Genomic DNA, 26,013 nt, shown 5'->3' with positions numbered 1-26,013 from the left:
TGGGGGGAGGAGGAAGGATGTTAGCAGAACAGGAAGGTGGCAGGATTACATGGAGAAATTGCAATGCTTGTTCTAAGAACCAGAAAGGTGATTCACTTACTTTGAACTTGAGACAAAAATATAAATGTACTCCTTATTTGGAAGGTTAGCTGCACTCAAATCGTGTTCTGCAGATTCTTAAATGGAAGTGAAATGTGGTTTTGCTTAAATCCTGCAGTACTAATTCTGCTCTCCTTTTTGTTTGGGATTTTGGTGGTGTGTTTTCCATTTCACCTCTTTGTCCCTTCTTCAGGGTTAGGTATTAGTCCATCAAGGTACTAGGAATTTCATTGCTGGCTCTTACTGAACTGAGACTTTATCTGTGAAATGATTTTGTTCATTTTGCATTTTGGAAGTATGCAGAGTTATTTATCCAACTTCTGTTTTATAGAAATACTGATCTGGTGGAAGTTCAGTGTGTGTATTTATATTACAAAAAAGAATATGAATTGCCAATTTGAGGCAGTTAACTACTACTGCATAAACAAAAAGTTAAATGTTGAGTTTTCCTTCTTCCTTACCCCTGTTTGAGGAAACTATTAAAAGGAAAAACTCTGTATTAAAGGAAAGGAATTCATGAACTTGAAATTGTATGTGCTCGTATAACTTTAAAATAAGACTCATTACAATATGCCCTTAGTTGTAGTATCTGGTGGTGCTTTCTAAAGTACTGTGGTTAAACTTCTGTAAAAATGTGTGCGGTAATGAAGAAACAAACGGACTACCCTGGCAGTGTTTTTCAGATCCATTGTTAAGATTTTTTTCAATGCTTCATAGCAGTCTATTTTAGTACTTTTTTTCCATAGTCCCAAGATCAATATGCTTATAAATAGGATAAGCAAAAGGAGGGGTTTAAACATTTGTGTTATGTTTCAGTTTCCCAAGAGTCATAAAACGCATCTATTTTAGTTGTCAGAAATTTGTGTTTTCTCATTTTCTTTAAGAATGAAATGGGAAGGTCTGTGTCCACTATTCACTGTGATAATTTGAGTCTACAAAGAATGTTGGTTTTATTTTTTTCAGTCTTCTGTTTTTGGTGCAGGAGACAAACAGAAAAGTTAGTGCAGCACTGTTTTCAGCCATGATCCTGTTTGAATGGTTAACCTGGTGGATGACAGAGCAGCTTTCCTTGAAACGCTCCTTGTCTTTTAATTGGAATAGACATTGATGAAATAGGTTAGTGTAGTACTTGAATTTTAACATGGGAGTCAGATATATCCTCTGATTCAAAACTGAATAATGAATCACAAATATAGTTCACCTCCTGCTAGATAGTAGTTATTTCAGCTGTCGGTACTGACTGCAAGACAGCTAGATGAGGATATTTTAATAGCTCAACCTGTATGTATAAACACACAGAAAATTCTCTTCCTTACCCCTCCTCTACTGGCTGCAACGCCACCCATTGCCCAAGGTTCTTGCGTGATGTGATGGGTATAGCAGTCTTAAAGTTAAATTACTCAACACAATTGAAGACTACGTACGCTTGTTTTAAATATGTATTTTAATAGAAGGCCATTTTAAAAAGACTTTTAATGAAATTAATGACTAATATTTTAAAAAGATGATGTAGCTTGTAGATTAGCTTGTCGGGTTGGGGGGAAGTATAGATCAGAATACAATAGCTAAAAAGTTAGAATGATTTTCTAAATTCTACTTAATTTAGAATATTTCGTGTAATACATCATATGAAGCAGAAATTTAGGACTAATATCTTAGAGTAGTTGTATCTAGATGCTAATGAAATGTGGCAGTAAGAAGTCAAAAGACTAAAAAAAATTCACTTTAATGTGGGAAAAACTGCATTTGTCCTATATATCATATTCATCACTCATAGTAAAGTATTCGTTCCCAAAGGGGAAGATAATGTACTCTGAAAGCCTAGAGGAATGTAAGATTGTCATTCAATTCAGATGAGCTTTAATAATATTCTGATGAGAAATTGGGTTGCAAAACCCTAAGATTTAGATTCGGGTTGCTACAGATATGTTTAATTAAAACTGAATCCCTTTAACCTTTCTTTAAGTTTCCAAGCAGGTTAAAGTCTCAAACTAAATTTATTATTATATTGTATTTAAATTGAATATCAGGATTGCTTTTAATAAGAATTTTTTTATAAAACTTTTTATAAAGAGAACTGTAATTGAACCACATGGTGGGGGAAGTTGAAAACCTTATACAAGGAAACAAACATGGAAATTAAATGACAGCAGCTCTTTAGGTTTTAAGCTGAAATATGATGATATATAATATAAAACCAGTCAATTCATGCTTTGTTTTTTAGTTCTCTTGTAAAGAGATGGATAGCAGTGTTTTCTCAGTGTTTTACTTAATAATATGGTGTTGTCTGTGAATCTTAGATGTTTGATGGAAAGACACAGAAAATGACACAAAATACTAGTCCCTGCTATTTAGTCTGGTAAGTTTTTGAGGATCAAACACAAGTAAAAATCAGAATGGCAAGTGCAGGCTGTGTTACAGAGAACTTAAAACTTCTTTCAGAATTTATAGTTAAGCTAGCTATCAACAGCTTTATGAACTATGCTTAAGACAAACATGAATAGTATATTTCTGTAATTATATACATGTGAAGTCTCAGTCCTGCAAATTAATTTTTTTTTTATGAGTGACTTTTATGCAATATAGCAGACAAAAGCTTTGATATTAAGGTATTTTGGCCCAAATTTTGATATTTTTGTAACTTACTCTGAGATACTTAACAATGAATGGGATAGCTTCTGTTTATAGAATAATCCTTAGTATCACTGCATTCTGGGAAAAAAGTTAGACTCTAGTAATAGCACTCAAATCCATATTTGGATTGGAGAATGAAAAACATAAATTCAAGAAAATCCCGATACTTTGATTTATTTTTGTCTCTTTAAAAGTCTGTAATTGGAGAGAAAAAGATATTATATGTGTTGGTATTCTGATACAATGCTTTGCTCTATCTGAAAAGTATTAAATGAGCATCCAAAAACATTAAGATTTGTCAATTAGTACTTTTAGCATCTCAGTAAATCAAGTGTATGAGGTAATTAGCTGAATTTCTGATACCAGAGGCAGTATTAACATTATAGCTATCTTAAAAACTCTTGGTGATAACACACTGAATATTTTATTTGCATGCTGTATTGCTGAGGAACTTAGTGACTACTGGCAATCTGTTGCTACTTTACAGTTGACTATTTCAAAATAAGTCACTGAACTGCAAGTTTTGAGGGTAACCTACGGAATTCCTTTGGGAATTAGAACACTCAGAATTGTATTTGGCTGTGCAGAGACTCAGTAGGTTACTTGTAAACAATATTTAAATTTTAAAAAAGTTACTGGCTTTAAGAAGCTTGAGAGAGTACGTGGGTATATGCTAATTTGGAAGTCAGTATTTGATATAATACATTGTCATACTTGTGGTTTCTGTTCTGTAGTTCCCTTTTTTCTTTTCTCTGCCTTCCCTTCCCTCCCTCCCAGCTAACATTAGATCTAAAATGTTGAACACTCTGGAATGTCTGTTTAGTTTGGTTTCTGCTCCCTTTTTCTTGCACTAGTAGGGAAGGCTGGGGCTGGAGGGAAGGTAGCCTGGTTGGTTTTGGGAGGTGGTTTACTTGTTATTTAAACTGACAGGCTCCCTTCAGAGCGAAAAGAGGGGAACTTAAGCTACCAGCCCCCATGATTTGGATATCTGATGGCTGACTGGGCACTTTTTATATCTTAGAATGATCCCCCCCGCCAAGACGTGACGCAAACTCTTACCAAAATGGAGTCTAGGCACTACTATGATACGATATTGAATTTACTACTTTCTTCAAAGCTTTTTGTAGAAAAATACCTAGATTTCATGGGTGTAGTCAAATAGTGCTATACTTCTCTGGCTGCAGACACTGAAGGCAGTAGACTGAAGTATAAGCTGCTATTAATATCCAGCGAGACATCCTATCTGAGAAGTAATGACACTTGTTTTTATGTCAGTGTTTGAGCTGTTTAATCACTTTTTAAGCAGATTATGTTAATGACCCTGCTATTGAGCTGTTGGAAATCAGTCAGTGTAGAAGGAGGAAGACCTAATTGGCCACTGCGTAGAACAGTGTAGCATCCTTAAAGAAACTTTCCGTTTATGTTCTGATTTCATATTCTAAGCAAATGGTACCGGGGTATCTTGTGTGGTAGTGGGATTTTGATGCCCTTTCCCTTGTCTGACCTGCTATTCGTCTGATATCTTTTCCTCAAGTAAGCTGTGTGAAGTGCGTGCTGGGTTCTGTATTCTCTTAAAGCATCTTTCAGTTGGTTAGGAGTATGTGGAGTGTGGAAATGTATCTGCTCTGAGAGGAGTTTATTGCACTTGAGAATTTAACCTCAGTTTGTGTAGTTTTTTTACTTTTGAAAAAACAGTTAAAACATTGCACTAATGTATCAGCTCTTATATTGGAACAACTGCATGATTTGGTCAATATGTGAGAAGTATTACTTTCCCCGATGAGAAGCAAGAGGAGTGTTAATTTCTGATAGAAACTCCAAGTTAAGCCATGAGCCTCAGAGCTGCATGGCTTTATACGGGTCAATGTGAAAACAAAACAAGGAGGTAGAACAAAGAGTCACTTAATTTATGATTTAGCTGGAAGTATTGCATTTGAATTGAGTTTTAATGACAAATGGTAGAATCCAAGCCATTATAGCTTCTAGATTAAAGCTCAGTTCGTGACCCTTTGGTGTGCTAAGGGTGCAGTTCTGAGCAAGAAATTCCCTTGTACCTCATGTTGCTGAGGTAGGATGTAATCATGGAGATGAGAGAAACTAAAAGCACCAGGCTATTCAAGATGTCTTCTGTGTTGGATTAAGACATATCTGGGGTCTGAACTTTTGTATAGAAGCTCTTGTCTTTGTGTGTGGCTTATGGGATTTCTGTGATGATGTCCTTTTTTCTTAAAGCTTATTCCAGCTGATTATTTGAACTTCTGATAATCTCAGTCTTTTGCTGTTTGTAGCTATTGGCAGAGTCTTTGAAGTCCCTGTTCTCAAACTATGATATTTCTTTTGTCTTCGTATTTTCAACTTCTAAATAGTCTGCTATTCAGTTTTTGTTTGGGTGAGTGGTTTGTTGTTTTTTTTTTTTTTTTTTTCTCCAAGGCATTGTTGACTATGTTTTGCTGAAAAATCTGAAAACTAAGCAGTAAAACTGAGAGAAGCCTGAGCCACTTCCTCTTTGAAGGAAGCCTTCAGTTTTCAGGGAGTTTTAACTCTTTATGCCTCTTGCCTTAATACAAAGCACAGTATTTTCTGTTACAACCTTCTCAAATTAGTTCCTCTCCAGGGGTAAGTAGTAAACAATGGCTTTAAGTAGGACCGTCTGGGACAGATGGGTATTGCTTTGCGTTTGTCCTTAAGTCATGAACCATGGACAGCTGATGACAAGGACTGTGCCTGAAAAGAGGAAGGATGACTAACAGGGCCATCCAGTATTGCTTAGCAGGTGGAGGGGAAAGTGTGAGCAACTTGGGCAGAATTGTTAAAGCTGACTGTGGAAAGCAGAGATGCTTAAATGGGTAGAGAGAGGAAACCATTCCCTTTCTAAAGGAAGGAAGAAGTGGTTGTAGCAGAGGTCATGAGAATTTTTTTGGAATGAAGTAAAAATTCAGTGGTTTTGGTGTTATGTAACGAACTCCGGGCAATTCCCTGAAGTGAGTTTTGTAGAGGCCAGGCCGGAGACTTTCGTTGTAACTTAGTTTTGCACCAGCGGCAGGTCAGCCCGCACTGTGGAAGGGACTCGCGGCGCAAAAGGCCGGCAAAAAGGCTCTTTCGGGGTTTTTTTGAGGCTGGGCGGGCTGCTGAGGCGGCGTGGGCGGAGCCCACACCGCCGGCGGCAGCTCTGAACGTGGCGTGACCACGCCCACGGTCACGCGGCCAGACCACAACCCCACCCCCCTCATCAAGCAGGAATGGGCGTCACCCGCCGGGGGCTCGCTCGCCGGGCGAGCGGGCGGAGCGGGCCGGCAGAGCGCGGCCGTGGGCGCGCGGGAGGGCGCTCGGCCGGCGGCGGGCGCAGCGGCGGCGGGTTCTGCGGCCGAGCGCCAGGCGAGCGGCTCAGTCGCGGCCTGCGCCCGGCGGGGGGAAGGCGGCGGCCTCCGCCCTGCCGGAAGGGCCGCGGGAACGCGCAGGCGGCCGGGAGTGCCGGAGCCTGGCGCTGGCGACAAGCGGTAGCGACGACACCTGCCGCGTCCGCTGCGAACGGGGGGACGGTCTGCTGAGCGTGGTGGCGGAGCTGCGCGAAGAGGTTGAAAGGCTGAGGAGCGTTAGGGAGGCAGAACAGGAGATAGGCTGGTGGAGCCGGGCTCTGCCCCTCTTGAAACAGAATGGGAGCACCCATCAGAAAGCACCCAGGATCAACGGGCCTCTGTATCCTGCCCCTGTCAGGCAAAAGGCAGAAGCCTCAATGAAAAGAGTGAGCGGAGGCAAGTTCATAGTGGGGGCAGCAGGCGAAATCCCCTCTTTCCCACCTTGCCCCCCCAGGTGCCTCTGAGCAACAGGTGTGTGGCTCTGGTTGAGGAAGAACAGCTAAATGAGGATGGGGACAAGGAGCAAGCTACCCCAAAGTTGTCTACACAGTCAGACAGGCCTACTACCCGTGCCACATCACACACAAAAGGAAGAAAAGAAGTATTGTAATTGTAGGTAACTTTGCTCTGAGAGGAACAGGGGGTCCAATATGCAGTGTAGACTCTCCTCACAGGGACGTCTGCTGTCTCCCTGGAGCCCGGGTTAAGGACGTCACTTGGAAACTTCCTAGCTTAGTGAGATCTGCAGTTTACTACCCCCTACTGATTTTCATGTGGAGGAAGCAGCAACTAGTAGTCTAAGAACAACCAAGAAAGACTTCAGGGCCTTGGGACGATTATCAATACAGGCTGGGAAAAGACATGCTAGAGAGCAGTCCTGTGGAAAAAGACTTGAGGGTACTGGTGGATGAAAAACTGGACATGAGCCACCAGTGTGCAGTTGCAGCCCAGAAGAGCAATGGCATCTTGGGCTGCATCAAAAGCAGTGTGGCCAGCAGGTCGAGAGAGGCGATTCTCACCCTCTACTCTGTCCTGGTAAGACCCAACCTGGAGTGCTGCATCCAGCTCTGGAGCCCCCAGTGTAAGACAGACGTGGACCTGTTGGAGCAGGTCCAGAGGAGGGCACAAAAATGATCAGAGGGCTGGAGCACCTCCCCTATGAAGACAGGCTGGGAGAGTTGGGGTTGTTTAGCCTGGAGAAGAGAAGGCTCCAGAGTGACCTTATAGCGGCCTTCCAGTACTTAAATGGGGCCTGCAGGAAAGGTGGGGAGGGACTCTTTGTAAGGAGTGTGGTGATAGGACGAGGAGTAATGGTTGGAAAAAAGTTATTTAATATGAAGGTGGTGGATCGCTGGAACAGGTTGCCCAGAGAGGCAATGGAAGCCCCATCCCTGGAGACATTCAGGGTCAGGCTTGATGGGTCTCTGAGCAACCTGACCTGGAGATGTTCCTGCTTATTTTTGGGGGGGTTGGACTAGATGACCTTTAGACATCCTTTCTAACCCAATACGCTCTATGATTCTATAATATTGGCAAACCATCCTGTAGCATATTTAGTTCAGTTGCATTGTAATGAGGAGAAATAGCTCAGTTGGAAAGAGTGTCACAAAAAGCAATGAAGATGATCAGATATTGGGGGGGTGGGGGGCAGGGGACGGAGAGAAGATTGAAAGCATTGGTAGTAATTCACGTAAAGTGTCCTGGTCTCGGCCAGGACAGAGTTATTTTTTTTTTCCTAGTAGCTGGTATAGGAGTGTGTTTTGGATTTAGGACGAGAATAATGTTGGTAACGCTCTGTTTTAGTTGTTGCTGAGCAGTGCTTACATTAAGTCAAGGACTTTTCAGCTTCTCATGCTGCCTTGCCAGCGAGGAGGCTGAGAGTGCGCAAGAGGCTGGGAAGGTACACGGGCAGGACAGCTGATTCCAACTGACCAAAGGGATATTTCATACTGTATGATGTCATGCTCAGCACATGAACTGTGGGGAAGGCTGTCAGGGGGGCTCCTGCTCGGGAACAGGCTGGGCATTGGTCATTTGGTGAGTAGTTGTTTTCTATTTGCATCACTTATTTTTCTTGGGGTTTATTTCTCTCTTTTTGTTACTTTCCTAATCATTACAATTTTTTATTAGTAATATTTTATTTCAATTATTAAACTGTCCTCATCTCAACCCATGAGTTTTCTTACTTTTACTTTTCTGATTCTCTTCCCCCATCCCACCAGGGAGGGGAGTGAGCAAGCAGTTGTTTAGTGCTTAGTTGTCAGCTGGGGTTAAACCATGACAGAAGGTCTTGACTATCATAAATCATAACAGGTTCCTTAAAGCAGTCTTTTTGCAGCTTCCTAAGATGTTTGTTACTTTTAAAATCTTAGTATTCTTTTCCCATTTTTGCCTGAATTGTTTATTTCAGACAGTTTAGCTGTTTGCAATATAAAAGAAAATACGTTTTAACTTTTTTTTCCCCAAGCCTCAAAGTCCTAGAAATGTATTCTAATCTTTTTACCATTCGCTGAAATAAAAGTATGTATTGTAGTGTCTAAACACTATATATAGTGTTTGCAGTTTTGACATTCTTTTAATGAGGATTGCTTTATTGCTGAGGTATTGTTTGTTTGATGTTTGTCTTAGTAGCCTTAGTAGATGTTAGTAGTGTTTGTTTCTTTATTTTTTTGATTGAAATTTCAGAGTAAAACCAATGGGGAAGACCTATCTAAACATTACTAATATACAAGCTCTTTTGCTGTTAATCAAGCAATAGTTTAGTAAATACTTTTCTTCTGCTAATGCGTGTATTTTGTCTGCACTATCCAAATACCTTTAGATGATAAAAACTGTCATCTAAATAGAGTACTGAGTTAATTGTATTTCTGTTTTTGAGCATGGGAAATGTTTTATTAAATAATCTCTTCATTGGTTTTGACATTGCTCTCTACTGTAAAATGAGCAAGTACTAGAATATTTGTTTTACATAGTTATGTTTATCTTATTGTCTGGCCTGTTTAATTTGTGCCTTTCAGTTTTGTTCCTTAAAGATTGGCAGTTCTCGGGATTAATCAGCTGTGTAAGAGCAACTAGCAACTTACTTTGAAAGCAGCCTAGTCTTTCTCTGAAACTCAAGACATCCATATATTTTAGAGAAAAAGTATCTTTTTTTTTTGTTGCACAGCAGATTTTTGATTACTGATGTTTAGGAAAACATGTGTTGATGAATATAAATGGATGCCAACAGCATCCTGGCCTATATCTGAAATGGTGTGACCAGCAGGAGTAGGGAAGTGATTGTGCCCCTGTACTTGGCACTGGTGAGGCTGCACAGAATCACAGAATGGTAGGGGCCTCAAATGCTGTGTGCAGTTTTGGTCCCCTCGCTACAAGAAAGACATTGAGATGCTGAAGCGCGTCCAGAGAAGAGCAATGAAGCTGGTGAAGAGTCTGGAGAACAGGTCTTAGGAGGAGCGGCTGAGGGAACTGGGGCTGTTTAGCCTGGAGAAGAGGAGGCTGAGGGGAGACCTTATCGCTCTCTACAACTACCTGAAAGGAGGTTGCAGTGAGGTGGGGGTTGGTCTCTTCTCCCAAGTAACAGGCAATAGAACAAGGGCAAGTGACCTTAAGCTGCACCAGGGGAGGTTTAGATTGGACATTAGGAAAAGTTTCTTTACTGAAAGAGTGGTCAAGTATTGGAACTGGCTGCCCAGGGAAGCAGTGGTCACCATCCCTGGAGGTGTTCAAAAAACATGTAGATCATAGATGAGGCACTTTGAGACATGGTTTAACGGGCATGGTGGTGTTGGATTGACGGTTGGACTTGATGATCTTGGAGTTCTTTTCCAACCGTAATGATTCTGTGATTCATTTCTCTGCCTCTCCTGTTGTGATTTCTGTGGTGCCAAAAGTGATGATCCTGCTCCAGTGGCATATCCAGTTTTCCTTTGAATTACTTTTAACCCTGATTGCCATGTTTAGTAGCAATATTGTTTTATGCTAGCTTAAACTAGTCATGGAACTACAGTTTAGGGTGTGAACAGTTTGTTAGCTATTACGGAGTGCTTGCCTAAGTTCGTTCACTGTACCTCCTGTAAATAGGAGGTCACTGAGGGCTGTTTATTCTTCTTTCATTGAGGTGTTTGTTTTTTTTTTTAGGACAGGATATGGCATGCAAATAGATTAGCATGAAGGAAGATTAGCATGTGTTGCTTTAATGTTTTGCAGTTCAATTTTCTGTGTTGACTGGTTTCTTGTTAGCTTAGGAGTCTCTGCCTTTGACTGTGTGAGAGACATGTGTTTCAAGGCCAAAAAAAAAGTAATTTTCAAACTTGGCTTGCTGCTTCCTTCTAGCCTGGAGATGATTACATTCCCTAAATCTGTCAGTTCAGGAGGTTTATATTCAGTCTCATTCATAAGAGTTAACCTTGAACATGCACACAAACACACAAGACCTCCTTGGCAGATGTGTGTTCAGTTGGGCATGTCATGATGACCAACCTTGCATGTCTCCAGTGAATCCAAAGAGGACAGAGAATCTTGGATTATGGAATATAAGCTTGCTTCAGTAAACCTTTTTTAATGGAAAAGGAATCCTCTTCAAGACTTCCTTAATTAAAACTGTGGCATTTCAGGCTCTATTTCCTGACTGTGGTATCATTGCCTGGTATTGCGTGGTTTCCTAGCCATTGCTACCAAGTTTGTCTGTAGTTTCCCTTTTATTTTTACTGTTTTATACACTTGAGTGTTATTAATAGGACATCAGCTTGTCAAAATAGTCAATGAGCAGCATGTGTATCCAAACCTGGTTTAAGCCTTCAATTTATGGAGGTTGTTTTTCATTACATTTTGTCTATTTCCTGTGTCCATAATCAACAGATGCTGATTAGTTTTTCCCGTAGTGTTGTAACAAATATTTCTACTAGCTTGTTTAGACTGTGAGGTTTCTGAATTTAGATCTACATTAAGTATTACTTTTCAGCCATTAATTTTCGTACCAACATGATTTTGTGGTATTAAAATCAGTAGTGTTTTTTGGAGGAGGTTATTTTGACTTTGATCAAAGAAGGTGAAGTAGAAAAAATTTAATAATTGTCAAATTAGGATTGGAGTATGGTTTCCTAGTGAAAGTCTTACATGTTTTCTTGAACGTCTTTTGAGTGTGTATTGGTAGTATTTGTGTCTGCTGTCACTAAAGTTTATTCTGAAGAAGATGGACCACACTGTTATGCCTTTGAATTATAACTGGACACATTTTAAGATAAATACACTTAGTATTATTTCTTACATTGCAGATGGCTGGAATCCGTTTTCTCATCCGTATAAGAAGATGGAATATGGGAAGTGGGAGTTGTTCATTCCACCTGATCAAGATGGTTATCCTCCCGTGCCCCATGGATCAAAGCTAAAGGTGTTGGTTCTAGACTTATTCTGTCCAACTCTTGTAACCCTTCTAACCAGTTATACTTTTTGTTTTCTTTCAAATAACTTTATCTTCTTTTATTGTTCAAAGAAGCAGAATCAGTTTATCTATTTGTGCAAAGTGACCTCAATGAGGGAAACATAACCTCTAACTTTTTGTGATGCCTAGGTACAGGCATATGTGGCTGAAGTGTCGATACAGTGTATTTTATCATGGTACAATATGAAAACAGTATTTACATATTGATAATCTGAAAACTAAGAATTAAGTAATTTATAGATAAAAGTCTTTCTGTATTTGGTGCAACTACTTGAGATAAAGATCCTATTCAAATCTCAATAGCTTGGTAATTTTTGTGATCCTTCTAACTATAGCTTTTCCGGTTGAGCTTTTTGTGTTGCTTTAATTGTACATGTGACTTTGTAAAACTTCTGCTTATCCTTTAGGAACATATTGAGCAGTGGATTAAGTACGTTAAACTAAACACAGATGCATGGATAACTTGGTTATACTTTATCAGTTCTATTTCATGAGTATCCATGAGCATAAAATCCTTTCTTCCAGAAATTAATGGAAAGTGTCTTTGAGCTGTCAAATGCCACAGTTGTTATGCTTAGTGCAGATACACATAATGGCAACTAACTATCAGTAGGGTTGATTATTTCTACGTGAACAGTGATTTCAGAGATGTACTTCTGAGAATTTGAGGTGTTGCAGTTAGAGCTTGAGTTCTAGAGATACCAGATGCTAACAGGGGACAGTAATGAGTAGTTAAGGAAGGAGATGTACTGAAATCATCTGTAGACTAGGAAAATTAAGAAACTAGGAAGATTTGTATAACATTACTATATTTTCAGGGCTCTCATCAGCAAAACTAACACACTGAAAACCCTCATTTTTCTGCTTAAAATCAGCTTAGGTAAACAAGAAATCTGCTGAAACAAAGATATGCATAAAAATGCTCTGGAAATGCATACTTGATGAGTATGCTTATTTCTGTGCTTTTTGTTACGGCTATGAAATCATCCTAGTAATAAATATGGATAAATTGAAATTTAGGAATAATCATTCAAGGATGAGAAAGCTGTTTTTATTTTATAGAGCAGGAAAGAAAACAGTTGTCTGCAACTCAAATACAGTGATTATGCAGTAATGTATGAGACTGCAGTATGGTTACTTAATATTCTCTATGGTTTTGAGATGCAAGTAGGTTAGATTTTTTTTGATTGTTGCTAAATTTGCATTTTATGTTCTATCTACAAAACTATTGAGCACACCTGCTGTAGAATATTCTATGCTCAGTGGGAATGGTGAGGAGTGTTGATAATTATTAACGTGATAGCAAGAAGCATATTTTCTTACACATGTTTGGAAAACCTTAAGATTTTTTTTTTGTCTGTCTACCTATATAGTCACTGGTCATATCTCCTATTTTTGAAGTGCATGTCTTTATAGTACTTTCTCTCTTTTGAGTCACCATTTTCTTCGAAATATAAACTCCGTAAAGCAAAGATTGCATTGTGCATAATTTACTTAGTGTGCAGAATTTTTGACTACACATTACTCTTCGTACTGACATACTAGTAAGATGATTTGCTGTAGTGCTGTACTTGCTCTGAGTCTTGTGAAAAGCCATGAGACTCCTCCTGGCAGAGCAGAATGTGATTTTAGTTTCCTTTCCCCCCTCCCCCTCCCCCAAATGTGTGTGTTTTGTTGGGTTTTGTTTGTTTGTTTTTGTTTTTGTTTTGTTGTTGTGTGTTTTTTGTTTTTTTTTTACCCTACCACTTCTTTAATTGTGCTTTTATGTGGTCAGTTTTAAACAAAGATGTATGCAGTTGTCACTGACACTCAGAATATGTGGTTGCTGAATAGGCTTATGAAGCTGGACTGTTCTGCCTGCATGTGAGAGAGATTTGCTTTTGAGTGTGTATATTCTTGTCTTTAAAAAAAAGTGCAAAGATTTAGAAACTTGATTCACTTGTGCACATAATCGTAATTGAGGACTTCATCCATATGGAACTGCTCCCAGCCTCATCTGTAACTTTGCTAATAATCTTTTATGGCACTTTGTTTTTGTTCTGTGGTGCCTACACAATAAATCTTAACACAACACAACGTGTACTTTCAGTGTATTTAGATGAAATAACTAATGTGGAAAAAGAAGTTTCCAGTTAAGGTAGTTCTAGAATGGTTTATGTAGCACAAAAGCTGGAATGAGGTTGGAATATTCCACGTGGCAGGCATGTTCGTTACCCTCTTGCTACAGCTGATCTTTTTATCCCCTCTCATTCCAGTAATGGGTTCAGAAAACTGCTGCTCTTCTGCAAGTTATCTTTGAACTACGTGGTTCTGTTAGATTATAATAATTCATAAATGTGGTATTTTTGGGAACATGAGGATTTGTGTGCTAAAGCATAGTTCTGCAGTTCTTGTTCGTGTAGAAACTGAGATTATTGGATTATTTGTAAATGGAAATTACTATGCAGGTTACAGAGCTGATGTTTAAACACATAGGCACTGTTGTCTGTTTGCTAGACTAGGCAACAAAGGCTATTTCTTTTTAGTGATGATGGTGTTCCCTTTTTTTACTTTACTAAAAAAGCATAAGGAAATTACAGGTTTTAAATATTTAAGAATAACATTGGTAAAAAACTTTTAAGTTGAAATAGTCAACTTTAGACATTTATGTAGTGATTTGATTAATCTGCTAGGGGAAAAAAAAAAAGGTCTCTCCCAGAAGATCCTTATCTTTAGCTTTCATCTACACTGTTTTTGTCTTCAGTACTACACAGGCGAATGCTAAGTTCTGAAATGGTGACAAGGTCATTCCTTTTAAATAAGTAATTTCTAAGCCAGAATGGGAAATGGATGGGAGTGTAGCTGGTGACACTAATTTAGATCAGGTCACAAAATATTTTTGTAGGAAAATAAATGAGGAGCAGAGGTCAAACGTTTGACCTGTTTTCACTAGTGGTAGACTGTTGACTGTAGCTCTTCAAGCAGACTTCTCGTAAGTAAATATAAACATTAAAGAAGGTGAATAATTAAAAAAAACTGCTGTAGATCTTATGATACATTTCTGCGTGAAGGGTTGGATGCTTATAACAGTTGAGCAACTCCCTTGTGGATTGACATCCATCTACAAAGTAACATTACCGCCTAGAAAAGGCCACTTATTTCTTTCTTCCATGGATCGATAGGAAGCTTAGAGTGAATTGAGTGAACAAATACAGTTGCTGTTGTGGTTGTGTGGTGCTTGTTCCATTTTTTAAAAACTTTTGACAGATGTCATAGGCTGAGCACAGATTAAAAAGCAAAACCAAACTTTATGCTTTAATAAATCAAGCCTCTTTACCTCTGGTTCTTTATTCTAGTGGGGGTAGTTTGAAAGATGGTTGGGGACAACCAAAGTTTCTTTAAACATTGGCATGTTTGTCATTCTAACAGTGATGGCAGTTGGGGGCCAAGTGTGCTTGTCTTCTTTCATGGTTGAAAAATGACTGAATTCTTCCTTGCCTGCCAGAGTATTCTTAATTACCTTTTCACAGTATACAGCAAACTTTTAGAAAAATTAACATGGATAGGCTTCCTTAGCAAGCCTCGTCATGTGTGTGCAGGAGTTTAATCGGTTTTCCACTTTGTTCTTTTACTGTTTATTTATAGATGAGTTTTACAACTGCTTAAAAATACCTGTAAACTCAGTTTTCGCTGTAGTCTGTAAGATTTTAATTTTGAAATAGTGTCAGTGTAGTTTAGGAATGGGGACAGTATTGGTAAAATTTGAGATCTTAATATCTACAGTGAGGAATTGTTTGATATCCTTTATAGGAATAACAAGGAGCAGAAAATGCAGAACAATTGGAAAATAGAAGCCAGTATGAATTCAAACCTAGATGAAAATGATTTCCAAATTCATAGCTAATAATCAAGTTCTAAAATATTTTTCACACAGCTAAATAAGATCAGTACTTCCAAAATATTGGCAATTATGATTGAGCTACCTGCTACCCTGGAACATAAAACAGGAGGAGGGCTGTATAAGTGGAACCACTAAGTTTTCTTCCGTGAGCTGAACAGGGTATACTAAAATAGTAGAAGCTGTTCAGCTTTCTAGTAATGACTGTAGATCTGTGATTTCTGAAATGATTTAACAGAACAAGAATTTTATATGCTAATAAATTTATCTGACAATATGCTGGGTAGGTGCATGAAATTAAAACACTGTATGCAACTAAGTATCACTTGTACATTCTTGAAATCTAGTTTAATGTAAGTGATTCTGGCTTATTTCTCTTGAGTTACAAAAGTAGGAGTCAGGATGGCTGATGTGCCTCCATAATGAAACTTTTACCAAAAGCAATGTAAAGATTAAGAAGTCTGTAAAATATCAGTGGCTAAATTTGTTGGTTTCCTATTAAATTTTTGAAGCCATATGAATTAACTACAAATGGGTAGCTTTCTTAGATAGCTTTCATGTAATTGAATGTAGATAGATTAAAAACCAACCAAACAAAAAACCCCCCAAAAAACTCCCACGAAAAAACCAACCACCACCACCACCAACAACAAAAAAACCCAAAACCCCACAAACCAAAAACCCAAACTCTACCCTGTTTTACAGTTAATTTTGATTGGGTTTTAACAGTTCGTTTCTGGGCACCGTAGCAGCCTTCATAATTTCTCTTTGTATGCTGACAGATTAAAACTAATCATATACAGCTCAGGGAACAAATAACATAATTTTTCCTGGAAAGGTCACCTCAGAAAATGGTAGAAACTTTTAAAAGAACTCTGCATTCCATCATTTGCTAAATCTGTGTCCTTTTGTCCTTCATGCATATTTCTGTGTGTGTATATATATATTTAAATGGTAAACTTTATGGTTTTTGAGGGAGTGTCTTGTAATGAGGTGATTAGCTTTGATATCTTGTGCACTTAACACAATGTATTATAACACAATATTCTTCTGATGATATTCCAGACTCTTACATGTTTGAGTGGTTGCAGTGATTGCTTAACAGTAGTTGTAGGTTCCAAGTTCAATACAAAATTGGGGCTGACATGAAGAACAGTCACAATTTTTTTTTATCAGTTTGTACAAAATATTTTAAAAGTTCACTACTATTGATTTTGAGTAGTTTTCCACTACAAATATATAAGCCTTTTTAGTAGTAAAGGGTGCAAAGGAGGAACAACTCCAAGTCAGAACATTAATAGGTTGTCGTGGTTAGAAGTACCTAAAAGTACATTCGTACCCATGAAGTGCTGGGGAGTGGAAGTTTAGTTCTAAAGAATATTATTAAAACTTAAGGATGAAGTTTTTAGCACTCTATCCTATACTTCATAGTAGATCTGCGTGCTCTGTATTTTAACTTGTAAGCCTTGAAAAGGAATCAAATATGGTGAAGCAGGTAGGTTAATCAGTGTCAGGGAACTACTGTTAGTAAAATTCATTAAGTGTAATTACTGTCACTGATGAAGTAGATGGTGTTGCAGCTGACCCTACTGGTCAGATAGTCCAGCAGCATAGTATCAGACTGGCTTTGAGTTTCAGTCTCGTGTGCTTTAAGCAGTCCGCAGTCAAAACATGAAGGTGATTTTAATGAGAATGTGAAAACCCAGGAAACTTTTTAATGATGGGGTAACAGGCTGGCGGTTAGGCTGCTAAGTACAGAAGTGTTGAAGATGTGGTGGGTTTTCTGTGACTTAAGATGTAAATAGGTTTTGTGCAGTCAGACAGCTTTTACAAAGGGAGCCCTAGGTAACCCTAGCTGAGGTATGAAACTTGATTTCAGTGGGAAGCTTCCTGAAGAAGTGTTCACTGTTTCCTTATACGTACAAATGTTTCTTGTTTTCACCTCAGCTGAGGGACAGGCAATGTCCTTGTTCATACTCTGTTAAGTTCTGTGCCATGTAGATTTCATGTCTTAAGTGGTATGTAGGATGGAAAAAAAATAAAAATCACTAGGTCTGCAAAATTGAACAGTGAATGAAACAGGTGTCCTGCAGCTGGTGATGTATAACCTGTGTGCAAGAAGGAGCAGACCTGGCATTCCTGGAATTTTGAACTTTAGGGAGCGGGACTTAAATCATCTAACACATACGTTTCTAGCCATTGTTTGTGCTGAATGGGAAGTAAAGCATTAGTTAAATCTGTGGCAGTACCCTTTATCATTGCTTGATTGTGAGCCATGACCCTTCAGCAAGTTACTGTAGGCTTCTCTGGGTTACAAATTAGGTTTACTAACAGGAAGAGTTGTTATCTCATTGGGAGGCAAATGGTCTTTTGACTTTGCCTGTTTGGATTTGGTAAACAATGTGCAACTGCTCATGGACCTGTAGGAGAGGTTGTAGCAGCAATGAAGCATTGTAATGCCATGGACTGTTGCTCTTTGGAGCCTTTTTTGCAGACTGAGCTCAGCACTTCAGAACATTTTTGTGCAGTTATTTTGGCAGCCTTAGTTCTCCTGTGACTTGAAGATTGCATAATTTTTTGAATACTTTCCTTTTAGTTTATCCAAACAGAAGACTAATTGTTTAAATTGATACTCTGTGTGTGTTAAAGCAAAATGTGTGTAATTTTGGAGGAAAAGGGATAGAGAATTTTAAAGAAGAAGGGGTCTTGAAATGGAATTTGAAGTGTGAGGGTCCATATCAAGTATATATAAACATGGCCGTGGTTTTGGGGGGAATTGTTGGTGGTTTTTGTTGTGGTGGTTTGTTTTGTTGTTGTTTTTTTTTTTGTTTTTTTTTTTTTAAGATAGGGCCACTAATTAGGTAAAGCTCCTGACACTCTTTTCAGTGTGACTTACTGCTATGTACTTCCTAATTTTCAGTTATGTTTGTCTCTAATGTTAAGAGAAGATTATAGGTCAGGGAGAAAGTGGAAGATAAACTTTGATATTCTTAATGGGCTTACTCCACACCTTGGATGCCCAAGTCTTGTCAGATGGAATCTGTACTGGCAACACAGCCAATACCGGAGCTGTTTGAGGATTTCTCTGGGGCATTCTGATAAAGTATTCGAGGCATGCTACTTCAGAATGTCAGAAAGCAGTTAAGTTAATGCACCTAATAATGTGTGGAGAGGGTCAGGTGAGCTTGTCCATGACAGACAACCTCAGAACAGACACATTGCAGTTCTCTGCACTTTGTTATCCACCAGAGTGTGACCTAAGGTATTGGGGACTCTTGAGTTGTTGGACAGGGGGACAACAGCAAGAGGAAGAAGAGGACAGTGGAAGGACTGTTTGGGGCTGCAGGCTACCCCAGTTACAAGACACTGGGAGTACACGACAGCAAGCGGAGGTGTGGAGCGTGGCCTCCCTCATCTCCGAGAGATGTTTCGCTGTCAGTTTGAAACAGCTGTGAACAGAAGTTTCAAAAAGTAAGCATGCTATGCCACAGCCACCCAACCACAGGGTGCATTATGCAGCAGTTGTCCTTTATACAAATGCTTTAAGGTTGAAGATAAGGAATGCTTACTGCTTGAGTGCCCCTATTACATACTTCAGCAGCTTCTTTTCTACTTGACATGGCTTGAAACAACTCCAATTAAGTTACGCTTATTGTGTGTAATGTGCTTTATTATTATGGTTGCTTTTCAAACTGTACTGTCCTACCCCAAGCCCCAGTTACATAATACATATATGAATGCTTTTATATTAATACAAATTTTTATAGTCTTTGAGCTACATCACTGCTGTTATAGTAACTTTATTCTGGTTAAGTTACAGTGGGGAAAAAGTATTTCTTGAACTGCGTATTTTAGAGATTGCAGTTTACCTTTGACTCTTAATTTGATTTTGAAAAATGTTTTGAAAATCTGGTTTCTAGACTGGAAGAAAAGTTTGAATGCTGTCCTGCAGCATAGATACATGTGGTGTTTTCCTTTTTTAAAAAATAAACTGCTTGTCCCTCAATACCTAATAATGCCACCTTTGTCTAGCTAACATTTATTAAAGCCTATTGTTTCTTCCTGCAGAAATCCATGTACTTTTAGGATAGTTCATGATGATTAAGCAAAGTGTTGTCTCTATGCTTGTGCCTATTGAAATCTATTGAGAAAGTTTCCACACGATATTGCTTTCATTTTTAACAACTCTCCAATGGTTTCCTGGATTTTAAGAGTTTGATTTTCCGATGATATTTTTATCTCTGTGTGTATAGATATTTTTGTAATACTAGGCGAGTGTCTCCATCTTTTGAATTCTTTTTTATTCAAATAGATAATACAGTATTTTCTGCATTTTTGTGTTAGTATTTGCTAATTTCTCTTCGTTTTCTAACAGAAGCATGGAAATGGAAACGAGCAAAAGCTTTCCTTTTTAATCTAATCTAGTAAACTAGTTAAACATATTCTTCAAGTTCTTCACTGCAATTGAAATGCTTAATTCACAAATGGCGCTATATCTCCCTCTTTTGGAAAATCAAGGCATGACTTCATGACTTGGCTTTGAAGATAGGCTTTTGCTTCTTTCATATCTTGATTATTTTTTAAGAAAATGTGTTTTCTTTCCCTGAGGGAGAAAAGAAGGGGGAATGTAATATTTGTGAACAAATATTTAAAATTCCTAATAAGTTTAGAGTCTTAGTAACTGATGTGATGATATATTTACAGGAGAATAATCTGCACAACAAATAGACCCCTCTCCCTCAGCTTCTGAAACACACAGATCCTCTGCAGAACTTTGTTAAATGTATAAACAACCAGAGAAGTATTACTTTGTGTCTGATAGTTAAGGAGTATTTTTTTTTCAAGACTTGATTTAAATGCTTGTCCCTTTAGCAGATTTCTTTGGCAGAAGGTTGCTTGGAAGAAAAAACCAACCAACCAAACAAGACCCCAAACCAAACAAAGCAGGCCACTTTGTCTTGACTGACTTAGTTTTGACAGTAATCTTAAATTGATGAGGGGAAAAAAAAAGTTGGATAAAGGGAGACTTGGAGTAATAGTATTCTATTACTTTTCCTTTCCAATATAACTGATTTACAATTTAGGAAGAACAGCCTGGCAGAAGAAACACACTGTACATTCTTTCCAGAACTTCTTTTCAAGGTTTATACTGAATTTGCTTGGTAGAAAATAACTTCAGTGACTGTAAACACCTCAACAGATAAGCTTGATGTCTTAGTTATTCGGAGTGGTAGGAACAGTCTGGTAAAGTTTTTCAGTGGAAGGTGAGTTCTGGAAATACTCCTGTTTTCCATGCCTCCTCTCCCACTGATTTGGGTGGAGAGTCCATTTGGGAGGCAATCCTGGCTAGAGGAAGCTGAAGTGTTGAACAATTGATCCCTTTTTCCCCTTGCTGCCTCTCCTGAGCTTTGTTAGGCAGGGCTGTGCAATGACAAGAAGAGTAAGGCACTAGTGAAGACACTGTGTTCACTTCTTCATTCCTTGCCTTCTATTTCTGAGGCTATTAAAGAGGGAAATACATTATCTGGTCTCTAAAATCTGTCAAGTTGAATGAGGCAATTTCAGAATAAAGCTGTAACAGTGCTGTTCTGTCCCAAATTTTTGTCAGGCTTTTGTCTTTTTATCTTAATCTTCAAAGTGAACTGTGTCAGGCAAGGAACTTGGAATTCTGGTCCTCAGTTCTGCAGCAGGTTGCATTATCTTGCTGAAAAGTGTTCTGTCATGGTCCCGTGTACTAAAAAATAAATACACAAAAACGTTGCCTCTGGACTCTAGTGCTTCTCTCACAAACCAGTATCACCTGTAGAAAGAGAATGGGGTAATAGCTGCCCTGTAGTTTCCTCTGTGTGTGTGGGGAAGGCGGGGGTGGTGATGGGATTTTATTTACTTTTGTAAATGGGCTCAATTTACATCATCCACTGGCTAAAAATAATCACAACTGTGTGTTCTGTCCTGGGTGCTAAACTCAGGATTGGATAAGCTTTGTGGAAGAGAAGTACACAGTTAAGGTGTGCAGGGGAAGGTATTTTCAACTGATAGTAAAACTTTACTTCTCTATTTCTATAGCAACTTGAAGGGGTTGAGAAAAGGATGAACAATTTAAGAAAAAAAATAAATACAATCTTGTAGAAGGATTATGTCAGTGACTTGAATGCAGGAACTGTCTTTGAAACTGAGTTGCATTTATGGAATAAGAATCTAAGACCAGGTTTTCTCACAGCAGCAATATGTCCTAAGTATAAAGTTTTGGAGAGGTAAACTTTATCTAGTTCAGATTCTTTTGTGTTTTTTGAAATTTGTAGTGCTTTTTCTCAGTTACCCTGTCTTTATAAAAGTAAAAATATAAACTTCGTCTATAGTGTATGTTATACTAAAAAAATCTTAGTGTACAAGCAGTTGATTTCCTTCCCCATGCACTCTTAGACAAACTCTTAGACATGCACTCTTAGAGGGAGGGGAATACCTTCATGTTTAATTTCTAATAAATTTCTTGTAGTGCAAAAACCTGGTTATGTTATTGCAGCATCTAACATAAACTTCCTAAGGAGTCTTTAAGACCTGATCTTGTCATGCTTTTAGGTTTTGGGTTGAATTTACTCTTAAATCAGGTGCATGTTGTTGAGATGAGATGGTGTTTCCACCTGTATTCTTGTGGCTTTTATGTTTGGATAATCTTGTCTCAAAAATGAATAAGTATGAAGCTAATGAAATACTATAAATTGTGAAATATTGAAATAATAGCTTATTGCTTTTATATATATAACAAGTCACTGACATTTCCATATTTATATTAAAGCTAGTCCACTCTCATTATTTTAGCTATTGTTGCTTTGATGGCCAATTTAATTTCATCATTATATTAAAAGCCACATATACCAATGATCATTCCAAGTGCTTTCAAGCTATTCAAGTAATGAAATAATAATATGGTGTTTCAGAGCAGTTTATTGGCTTGCATATATTCATTCGTTATCTAGTTATTACCGCCTCGTTTTTCTTTTCCCCAACTTGAATATAAATGACAAACCACTATATAACAAATGTTGTGAACGGCAAAAATTAAGTCTTTATTCTTTAAAAAAAAGAAGTCCAGCAGATGCTAGTTCTAAAATAAATAGGTATCTGAAAAATAAGGAATTATCAAGATACTGTGGCTTATTTTCTTTCTAATGTTTGACCCTGTATTGTCATCAGTGGAAACAGGTAGATAACTTATGGGAGCACATCATAATTGAATACAATGCTTGCACATGGAATTAAAGTCTGCTTTAGATGCAGGAGCTGAAAGCTAAAGGAGTGGATGCTGGGCAGAGAAATTGTCTGGTGTTGTATGTAACTGCTATTTGAATTCTTCGTCCATGCTGTTATGAGGATCTGTGTATGTGTACGCTGGAAGACGAGGTAGCCAGATGAAGCTGATGTGAAAAAATGAAGGTAGGCAGACACAAAAAGAAAGAGGATATTTGTAAATATACAAACTTTAAATGTCATGTTTTGCAGCCTCTTAGTAAACAATTTCAGCTGTCATAACAATAGTGTAACCACATTAAGCTCTATTTTACACATGGGTTTAAATTTGTAATTCATAGAATCATAGAATGGTTTGGGTTGGAAGGGACCTTAAAGCTCATCCAGTTCCAACCTTCTGCCATGGGCAGGGACACCTTCCAATAACCAGGTTGCTCAAAGCCCCATCCAGCCTGGCCTTGAACGCTGCCAGGGAGGGGGCAGCCACAGCTTCTCTGGGCAACTTGTGCCAGTGTCTCACCACCCTCACAGTAAAGAATTTCTTCCTAATATCTAATCTAAATCTGCCCTCTTTCATTTTAAAGCCATTACCCCTTGTCCTGTCACTAGATGCCCTGGTAAAGAGTCCTTGCTTATCCTTTCTGTAGGCCCCCTTTAGGTACTGTAAATACTGGCCAGTGTCGAATGCTTTGCACAAATCCAAGTAGATGTAGTAATTTGCTCTCCTCTTATCCACCAACACTGTAACCCCGTCATAGAAGGCCACCAGATTTGTGAGGCATGATTTGCCCTTGGTGAAGCCATGTTGGCTGTCACCAGTCACCTCTTTATTTTCCATGTGCCCCAGCATAGTTCCCAGGAGGATCTGCTCCATGATCTTGCTGGGCACAGAGGTGAGGCTGACTGGCCTCTAACTCCCTGGATCTTCCTTTTTTTTTTTTTTTCTTTTTTAAAAATGGGGGTTATGTTTCCCATTTTCCAGTCTGTGAGAACTTCACTGGTCTGCCATGGCTTCTCAACTGTGATGGGTAGTGGCTTAGCAACTTCATCCACCAGTTCCCTCAGGACCTGTGGATGCATCTCATCAGGTCCCATGGACTTGTGCACGTTCAGGTTCCTTAGATGGTCTTGAACCTGATCTGCTTCTACAGTGCAGTTCTTTATTCTTCCAACCACTGCCTTTGCTGCGACTTGGATGGTGTGGCTGGAGCACTTGCTGGTGAAGACTGAGGAAAAACTGTTGAGAACCTCAGCCTTCTCCATATCCCAGGTAACCGGTTTTCCCGTTTCCTTCTGGAGAGAGCCAGCTTTATCACAAGTCTTCCTTTTGTCACTGATGTATCTGTAGAAGTTTTTCTTGTTGCCCTTGATGTCCCTGTCCAGATTTAATTCTATAAGGGCCTTGGCTTTCCTGACTAGATCCCTGCCTGCCTGAGCACTTTCTCTGTATTCCTCCCAGGCTACCTGTCCTTGCTTCCACCCTCTGTAGACTTCTCTTTTTCCTTTTTTTTTTTTTTTTTTTTTGTTTGAGTTTGTCCAGGAGCTCCTTGTTCATCCATGCAGGCCTCTTGGTGGTTTTGCCTGACTTCCTCTTTGTTGGGATTCATTGCTCATGATCTTGTGACTAAACTTAAAGTTGTTAGACTTGCTAAACTTTCAGACTTCTTATTGTTATAGATAATTTAAGAAAAAAAAATGTGTGACTTCTGCATAAAAAGCTAACAAATGTCAGAGAGTCACAGTAGGTTCTAAGCTGCCTGAGTATAAGTACTGAGTTTTCTTTTAACTGCCCTGAGACATTCGGAACGGGTTGGCAGATGTGCTGTAGGTGGTATGGAAGACCCATTCTATTTTGGAAAGGCAGAATTGTGGGATACCCAGGAGTCTCAGAAATTTTCAAGGTCTCTTAAAATTGAGGCCCCTGAATTGGAAGCACCATTAAATTAAATGAAACCTGTTTCATCTTCTGAATTGCTCCAATGTGTTACTACCTTTCTGTATGACACTAGACTGCCCTCAGAGTGATGATTTCTCCTTAACTGTAATAAACTGCTTTTGGGAGTTTTAAGAATCATCAAAATAGACCTGTAAACACTGTACTTAGTTTTATCCTACAGTTTCCTCCCCATTTCATAAATTCCCCATGCTCTAGTGGGACAGACATGGAACACATTATCACCTTGATACTAATGTTCTTATGAGATTTAGGTCCTGCTTTGTCTTTCAGCAGTCCAGCGTTTTGAAAATTGGAATGCACCTTTGCATACCAGTTTTTATACATCTTCAAAGGCAGCCCTTATTGGCTGTGTGTTTGGTCTTATTACAGATGTTCCAGTTTTTCTAGGGATTCTTATTCAGATCTGAAAGCACCATTGATGGCTGAGGTTAGCAGAACATGTTTTCGATACCTTGGATGTACTCATCTATGGAATCCACTGCACTAATTACAGTAGATTTGGATGCTAAACTTCAAGTGTACTAAACATTTTAGAAGTGTTGAAAATGCACCCAATATCCTTATAACGGAAAATTCAAACAAAATGCACATTTTTAACTTTTACATACAAAAGATGAGCAGCTTAAGTTAAGCACTTCACTTCTTGTTGTTTTACAATTGTGCTTATATGAATTGTGTATTTGTGTGATGTCTGTTTTTAGAGTAAATTGGCTTTTTGGTGTCAAATATTGAAGGACATTTTCATTCTGTCTTTCTGATACTTGCTTATTTGTGTGAGAGCATATATTTACATGTATTTGTACTGGTATTTCACTTGGAAGCCAGAATCATGCGATTTTCAAAGGTCATCAAGGTTTTTGAGTTTTTACATATTATTGTGTGAATGTATTTAACACTAGAGGAGCAAAAAACCCAAAACTGTTCAGTTGAGCTATATCTATTAAAGTAGGCAAGTTCTGCGTGACTAACTTCGAATTTTCCAGAATCTTGTGTTAGAAATTTCCAGTGGGTAGGACAACTTGGAAACTACAGGGAAGTAGGGAAAAAAGACATTTTAGTACAGAGTTCTAAACAGATTAGCTGTTGTAAGAGACTTCCCTCTCTTCACAAAAAAATTGCAATGTTGCCCATGCATTATGCAGTTTTATAATAAAATACTACTCTGTTATGTGTCAGACAAAGAGATGTTTAATATAGATGGTGGCAAGTTCTCTTCATCTGTTTTTTGTCTGTGTTTACTTTTCCATCCTTCTAAATTTGGGCAGTGTAAATGTAACTTTTGATATGTAGATTTTTTTCTTTATTAAACTCTTAGTTTTGGCTATTTCTTAGGAGTCTAAACACACAAACTGAGGAGGATGTATTATTTTGCCTAGGAAACTTGGATTTCCTTTTTCCC

The 26,013-nt window shown here is 38.5% G+C and overlaps 1 protein-coding gene across 1 annotated transcript in view; it reads left to right on the top strand.

Moving 5' to 3' along the window:
* GBE1 (1,4-alpha-glucan branching enzyme 1) overlaps nucleotides 1–26,013 on the top strand; it is a 171,847-nt gene that overhangs the window by 40,561 nt on the left and 105,273 nt on the right. The window contains exon 3 of the mRNA XM_086482469.1: nucleotides 11,366–11,481. Within this exon, the coding sequence (XP_086338595.1) occupies nucleotides 11,366–11,481 (116 nt within the window). The remainder of the gene's footprint in view (nucleotides 1–11,365; nucleotides 11,482–26,013) is intronic.

This window comes from Leptosomus discolor, chromosome 1 (genome assembly GCF_034619465.1).
Source record: "Leptosomus discolor isolate bLepDis1 chromosome 1, bLepDis1.hap2, whole genome shotgun sequence".
Lineage (NCBI taxonomy): Eukaryota > Metazoa > Chordata > Aves > Leptosomiformes > Leptosomidae > Leptosomus > Leptosomus discolor.
Note: the sequence above shows the minus strand (reverse complement) of the source record. Positions and strands in the feature narration are given on the sequence as shown.